Source organism: Mirounga leonina, unplaced genomic scaffold, assembly GCF_011800145.1.
Source record: "Mirounga leonina isolate KUSES-001 unplaced genomic scaffold, KU_Mleo_1.0 Mir_173, whole genome shotgun sequence".
Taxonomy (NCBI): Eukaryota; Metazoa; Chordata; class Mammalia; order Carnivora; family Phocidae; genus Mirounga; species Mirounga leonina.
This window is the reverse complement of record NW_023270447.1, coordinates 81,719,831-81,727,005: the sequence shown is the minus strand read 5'-3', so window position 1 is coordinate 81,727,005 and position 7,175 is coordinate 81,719,831. Positions and strand designations below refer to the sequence as shown.

The 7,175-nt window shown below is 57.4% G+C and overlaps 1 protein-coding gene across 7 annotated transcripts in view; it reads left to right on the top strand.

Annotated features, from left to right (window-relative positions):
• Positions 1 to 7,175, top strand: part of ARHGEF10L (Rho guanine nucleotide exchange factor 10 like) — a 105,262-nt gene that overhangs the window by 27,763 nt on the left and 70,324 nt on the right. For 3 of the 7 annotated variants that reach the window (XM_035019654.1, XM_035019655.1, XM_035019659.1), the window contains exons 7-9: positions 1,291 to 1,407; positions 4,127 to 4,235; positions 6,723 to 6,829. In XM_035019654.1, the coding sequence (XP_034875545.1) occupies positions 1,291 to 1,407; positions 4,127 to 4,235; positions 6,723 to 6,829 (333 nt within the window). Of the gene's footprint in view, positions 1 to 1,290; positions 1,408 to 4,126; positions 4,236 to 4,258; positions 5,991 to 6,722; positions 6,830 to 7,175 lie in introns of those variants that run through there. The other 4 variants (XM_035019657.1, XM_035019656.1, XM_035019658.1 and 1 more) reach the window with 3 other exon arrangements.

The following is a 7,175-nucleotide window of genomic DNA, read 5'->3' as shown; positions in this document are numbered from 1 at the left end:
GACCAACTATCCATCCATTCAACAAATATTGAACACTTATAATTTGTAAGGTAGTATAATAACAGCTTCCACTTTTTGAGCACTTACTAAGCCCTGGGCTCTGCATGTATTGCCCATCGAATCTCAGTAATTCTGTGAAGTAGTTATGGTCCTGGCCACTTCACCAGTGAGGAAGGTGTCCCTTAAAGAGGTAAAGATACTTTTCCAGCTAGTGAGCCAGGGGGTGGTGATTTGAATGTAGGCCTGCCTGCCTCCAGAGTTCATGCTCTTGGTCCCTCTACTTGTCTACTCTGGAATTAGTACTGTCTTGGTTTTCTGTATGCTTTACCAAAATTCACTATTGCTCACACAGTTCATGCATTTGAATGTCTATCTGTTTGTCTCTCCATAAATCCATTTTCCCAGATAGTACGTAAGCTAGTCAGCTACCCATCCTTCCATCCAGTTGCCCACCTGCGTTCCCTCCCTCTATTAACCCGTTCCTTCCTCCAGTGATGTGCCAGAGCCGGCTCTTCCTAGCTCGCAAGATCTAGGAACCAATTGTACACTCTCTTTCCAACTCCACATTCAGTGGTGTCACACTGGTAGTGTGAAATTTGCCATGGTAAGAGTATTCACACTGTGGTAATGCAAAGCAGGGCTCTTTCTCCTGGAGAAGCACTATGTTAAATATTTACCAGCACAGCATTGCTTCCATCCATCCACCAGTCCCGTTGTGTTTTTAGTCATTCATCTTACTGTTCACCTGCCCATCCATTTACCCAGCTCTGCGGTCATCCAGCTAAGTTTATCCATTTGCTCACGCATCCATTTATCTGTCCATCCATCCATCCACCCATCCCTCTATTGTCCATCTGTCTGTCCAACCATCCCTTTATACATTCACCCGTCTTCCTATGCATTTGCCCACCCATCCTGCCCATCCATCCCCCCCTCCCCATCCAATCTCACAAACTCGCTGAGAGCCTCCTTTGTTACCAGCCCCATGCTGGCCCCTGGAATGAGGGGATGCCTGAGACACAGTCCTTATCTTCCACGCGCTGTCCCCCTTCCCTGAGGGGGGCCTGGCTGGTCCCCTCCTCCTGTCCTCCCAGCAGCCAGGACCCAGTCCCCGCTGCCTGTGTGTTGGGGTGGGACACTGCCAGAGCTGATGCCCAGCGGGAGCCCTCCCCATGCCCCACATCTCACCTCACCTGGTCTCCTTTCTCCTCTGTTGTCCTGTTTGTCTCCTCCCGTCCCACCTGCTCCTCGCACCTGCTCTCCTTCTGCCTGGCTGCTTGGGGGCTCCAGCTTTCTCCAGACCTGACTAGGCTAAAGGAGAGATGCGCCAGGACTAAGAGAGACATCTTGGCTTTAAGAGCTGGGGGGAGAGACATGCAGGCGCTGAAGCACAAGTACGACTGTAAGGTACTGTCTGTCTGTCCCCCCACGTCCAGCCCCTGGCGCCCGCCCCGGCACGGGAGCCTGGCCGCATCTCACATCTGTGCTGGGACAGGCACGCTCCTTTCCACGTTCTTGCCTCTCTCTCTCTGAGTGAAACCTTAGTGGTCTGCCAGAATTCCTGGGTGGGTCTGCACGCTCTAGGGCCTTCAGCATCACCAGGGTGCTTTGGGGCACGCTGACTGCTGAGCTTCATCCCCAGAGATGCTGATTCTGGAGGTCTGGACTAATGCCCAGGCTCTGCAAATTTGATAACGCTGGCGGTGGGTGACAGTTATACTCTGAAAAATGTGAGCATCACTGAGTGACGTTGGACGTTCCTGCCCCTCTGAGCTATTCAGAGAGATCCAGGCTAAGGAAATCTGTGGGAGAAATCACAGCACCTTCTTCTCAGATGGGACTCAGACTTCTGGATCATGATGACATCCACAGCAGGGGCTTCCCTTAATCGAGCACCTACTATGTGCTATGGGCTTTGAAGGCCTGCAGGCCTGGCTTTGAATCCCAGTCCCACCACTTCCTCTCTGTGTGATCCTGGGCAGGCCTCTTGACCTCTCTGAGCCTTGGTTTCCTCACCTGTGAAATGGGGGCATTAACAGTACCAGCCCCCAGGCTGGATGGAAGGAAGGGTTAAGTGAGCTCAGATCTGTAAGGTGCTCCGTGCTGCACTTGGTGGGTGGTGGCCCCTGTTATCTGTGCACCTGACTGTTTTGTCCCCAGGGCACCCGGGGAGGCAGCTGTCATTTGGCATCAGTGAGGCCGGTGAGTGAATCAGCAGGCTGGTAGTCGCAGCGACAGAGCTGGGACTCAAACCTGGGTCTGTGCATGCCCAAGCTGAGTGGTCTCCATCCTGGGCCACTGCCCATTCCGTTGGAACCCGAGACCTCCCAGGAGGAGGGGGACAGACACTTTATAGTTTGCAGGGCCCTTATATAGATGCGCCACAGGGGGGCCTGTGACCCGAGGGGGGCGGGCTTCACTTCTCAGAAGGCCAAGGCCCGAAGAGGAGTGGGGAGCATGTGAAGGGCAGAGTCTTCCACCGGGGTTCTCGCCCTGGCTGGGACCCTGGACTTGGATCCCCGGCCTGGCCCTGCATGGTGAAGATGGGCGGAGGTGGCAGGTTGACTCAGGGACATCTTCCGGGGTGTTCATTTGTTGCTCTTTTTTGCCCAGGAAAATGCCAAGAGAAGACCGCTTTGGGAGTTTGTAGGGCAGCTTCCTGCCTTGGCTTTCTGCCAGGAAGAAACCGAGCTCAGAGCAGAGGTTTCTAATCTGGAGGTTGTAACCCCCCCTCACCCCTCCCCCAGAGGAGGATGAGCATCTTTGTGCAGTTTCTGGGGTCGTCATCTGTCCTTCTCCTTAGATTATCACGGGGGTTTATGACCCCCCCCCCCATCCCAAGAGGCCAAGAATCACTGCTGAAGAATTGTGCCATTTAAATTCAGGGAGGCCCAGGGGACTTCCCCTTCCCTTGCTGGTTGTTTCCAGAAAGTCAGCATTGTTCCTGCAAAGCCACCACCCTCTGCCCCAGGCCCAGCACCCAGTGGGTTTTTTGCAAGCCAGAGGCCCAAGGAGTGTGGGGAGTGGTCCCCAGGGGCTTGTTTGGAGGAAGGTGATAGTGAGAGCAGAGACTGGAGCCCAGAGGCATGCTCCCCGCCTTCAGCAGAGAGCCTCAGGGAGGAGAGAGTGTTCTGAGAACGGCACTGGCTGTTATGACAGCCACATGGCTGTTTAAATTTAAATCAATTATAGTGGAATATAATCAGGACTTTGGGTCCTCAGTTGTACCAGGAGTTACTTGCAGCTGGTGGACCCCCAGTGGGTATTTGCATCATTGTAGGAAGTTCTTGCAGGGGAAGTTCTGTTGGGGAAGATGCCGGGGCTGGGGGCTGAGGGCTGAGGGGTGCAGGAATGACTTAGGGGACAGCCACTCTGTGTGCAGGCCCTGGGCTCCTCCAGCGCTCAGGGCACCGGCTTCCCCCTCCTGGGCACGCCTGCCATTCTGCTTAGCTTGCTGCATGGTGTTCACGGGTCCCTCCCCGCACAGGGGAAGCTGCGCTCTGCTCTGTGGCCGCTTCAGCCTTCCCCCGCTTTCCCGGGCCTTGGCTCAGTAAGAAACTTGGCTGTTTGGGGGGCAGCGGAGGGGTTCCTCACTTGGGTTTGGCAGATGGGATGGGGGTGTGCACTCACGTCCCCTGAAGTAACGATGGATACATGCACAGGTCATTTTACTGTTCAGCATGCTTCCCTGGATTTCGTCTGTTAGTCCTCACAGACCTTGGCACATCTCAGTAAGGAAACTGAGGCTCAGTGAGGTTAAGTAAGTGACTTGTTCCGAGAGGTACGGCTGGGATCTGAACCCAGGCCTGGCAGTCCAGGCCTCGAGTCTTTCCCTAAAGGGAGACAGTCGGGTTAAGACCCCTTCTTGTCGATTAAGTGGGTTCCTCCAGGGTGTGATCCCCCAGGGAACGAATGCCCCTTCTTACCTTGTCCCGGGATGTCTCAGGTGCCACTGCCTAGCTGTCCCTCTTGGTCTCTGCTGCCACCTCCCTGGAAGTGAATGGGCCCCGGGGTCTTGATGTGTGCAGCTCTGGCTGGGAGGCCTGGGTGGGGCTGGTGGCCCTTGGTGGCAGGCATCCTGGGGCCTCCCTCAGCTTCTCTGATGAGCCCCTCTGCCTTTGCTCAGATGACCCAGCTCATGAAGGCTGCCAAGAGCGGGACTAAGGACGGGCTGGAGAAGACGAGGATCGCCGTCATGCGCAAAGTGTCCTTTCTGCACAGGAAAGATGTTCTCGGTGAGGTGCCGTGGGCCTGGCTGGCCGGAGGCTCGGGCTCAGCTCAGTGACAGCAGGGACGGGTGGGCAAAGCCACCTGGGGTCTGGGGTCCTCTGGTGGTAGGGGTTGGGGACTGACCCCCAAATATCCTGGCTGGTCCCAGCCAGTTTCCCACCCTCTGGCAGGTACAACCCACCTCTTTCTGGGGGAGGTGGGGCCTCTCCCTTCAGCGTCCCTGTCCTTGGTCTCTGTCCTGGCAGTCTTGGCCTCCTGCCTCCTACGCTGTTCGGCTCACCTGGCCTCATCTTTGAACGCTCCTGCTCTTTCCTTGGTCCATCGCCCATCTGTCCACCAGCCAGTATTTATTGAACACCCCCCAAGTGCTGTACCCCATGCTGGGTACAGGGCCACCAAGATGAACGAAGCAGCATTTCCTCTGGGAGTTCCCAGCTTACATAAACAGGAAGTGACCACGGAGGCTGACAAGCAGTGGTGGGGAGAGGGGGCAGGAGCATGGAGGAGCACAATGCAGATGAATGGTCAGCGAAGGGCTGGGAGCAGGAGGGGCATGAGACCCAGGTCAGTGAGGCGGTGGGGAGTGGGGCAGGGAACAGGTGCTCTGGGCCGAGGAGCCAGCATGTGCAAAGGCCCCGGAGCGGGGCAGTAGGAGACATTCAAGAAACGATTTTCGCGATAGTCAACATTTATTGAGTATTTACCGTGTGCTGGGCGCTCTCTTACGATCCTGACAGTTCCTTGCTTAATCCTTATAGACACCAGACAGTCCACAGGGCTGTCCTGTTCCCACGTGGAGATGAGCAAACAGGCACAGAGAGGTTCAGTGACCCACCTGGGGACACACAGGCGTAGAAAGGATGACAGAGGCTCCATGTGGCTGGAGAGGGGTGGGCGTGAGAGATTGGAGCCAGGCCAGCCAGCACAGATATTCAGGCCAGGGAGAACTTTGAGACCCTGTGCCCTCTTGAAAAGTTAGGCGCTTTCCCTTCTCTGTGCCTCCATTTTCTCTTCTGTACAATGGGGCTGCTGTGGCATCTGTCTCGGGGGCCATGGTGAGAATGACCGAGGCTGTGCGTGGAAAGAGCTCCTGGCTCCGGTGTGGCCGATGTCATTCTCGGTGGGCAGTCACTGAGTGGAGGTGTTTGGTGCTAGGACGGCGTCTCGCTGGCGTGGGTTCAGATCCCGGCTCCACGGCCTCCTGGCTACACGACCTTGTGCAGTTCTTCCCCTTCTCAGAGGGGCCGGTTGCTCATCTGTGAAGTGGGTTCAGCGCCACCACTGCATGCACTTGACGCAGCATGGAACCTTTGGGGGAGCCCTGGCCCCTGACGACAGAGGGGACAGGCCAGGGAGCCCTTCCAGACTTGGTGGAGTGGCCTGGAGGAAGGACAGGGTGGACAGGCTGGTTGGCTGGGAGCTGTTCCTGGTCACCGTCCCCACCCCCAGACGGGCCAGGCTGGCAGCAGGCTCTCCCTAAGCCCTCCCCACCCCGCCCACCAGCCCAGAGCCTTGCCTAAAGTGACCCTCCCACCAGAGGCGTTATTAATAGCCACGGCAGGGCTCGGATCGCTGGCCAAGAATGTTACCCAGTGGCGAGTGGGGGAAGAGGAAGCCACGGGGCTGGCGGCTGGGGTGGGTGCAGAGTGATGCCCGGGGTACCATGTGGGCCAGGCAGGAGGGCCTTCACCACCCCCACCCCCACCCCCACACTGTGGTCCGCTGTCCCTCCTCCTCCTCGTCTTCTGTCTCCTGTTCAGGTAAGGGCCTGCCTGGGTGTCCCTGCTCCCTCGGCTCCTGGCTCAAGGGTCACTGCCACCTCCTTCTTCCCGGCTTCCCTGCAGTGCCCTGCTGCCCACGGCCACCACCACTGGGTTTCAGAACCAGAGCAGCTCGGGGCCTGTCTCCCTGTGCCTGTGTCTCTCTTGTGGGGGCAGAGCTGTCCAAGGCCAGATCCCTGCACTCTGCCTGACCTCCCGCTTTCTCTCTGCCCGAGGCTCTGTCTGTCTCCTGCCCTCTGTCCAATAGCTGCCCCCACTTATGTCTGCACGGCCCAGTTGAACTTTTTCCCTTTGGGTCTTTCTGCATTTTTTTTTTGTTGTTGTTGAAAAGACGAAAACATAGCTAAGTAGTCCCGTTCTTTTGGGGCTTACTTTCTTCCCCCTTTTGGGCATCCAGAAGAAAACTATTTTTAGTGCCTAGTGATGGAGACATGGGTGGCCTGGCTTGCACCGGGCCAGAAGCGGGCGGGTCTGAGCGGGGACAGTGACTTCTGGCAGAGTTCCTGCTGGGAGCTGGAGCCCCGAGGAGTGCTGCTTTGTGCTCCCCTGCTCACTCCTTTATTCCTGGCCAGACGAATCTAGCAGAGCGCAGCAGTGAGTGACCCTCTGTGGCCCCGGGACCCTGGCCCAGGGTGGTTCCCAACTCCTGGGGGCTGAGCAGGGTATGTTATCCTCACTTTGCATGTATCACTGGCCCATCTGACTTTCCAGGTGACTCGGAGGAGGAGGACATGGGGCTCTTGGAGGTCAGCGTTACGGACATCAAGCCCCCGGCCCCGGAGCTGGGCCCCATGCCGGATGGTCTGAGCCCTCAGCAGGTCTGTGGGGGGAGCCGGGTGGTGGGGGTGTTCAGGGGAAGGGGTGGTCGGGGGCCCCATGAGTCTGGGTCTTGAAGGGGAAGTGATGAGCGGGGGCTCCCGGTGGAGCCCCAGCTTCTTGTCTCCTCACTGGCTGCACAGATTTCCAGACTGGACCCCACAGGTGCCATGCCGTTGTCCCGGGGGTGGTGGGCCCCCAAGCATTTGGAGTGCTTGCTTCCCACCCAGGGGGACTAGTGCACTCCCGCTTAACCGTTTCACACAAAGGTTCGCAAGAAGGGGCTGCTGTGACAGAAGGGTTGAGGAGCATTAAGCTAATCCAGCTGGGGAGACTCGGAGAGGCCAG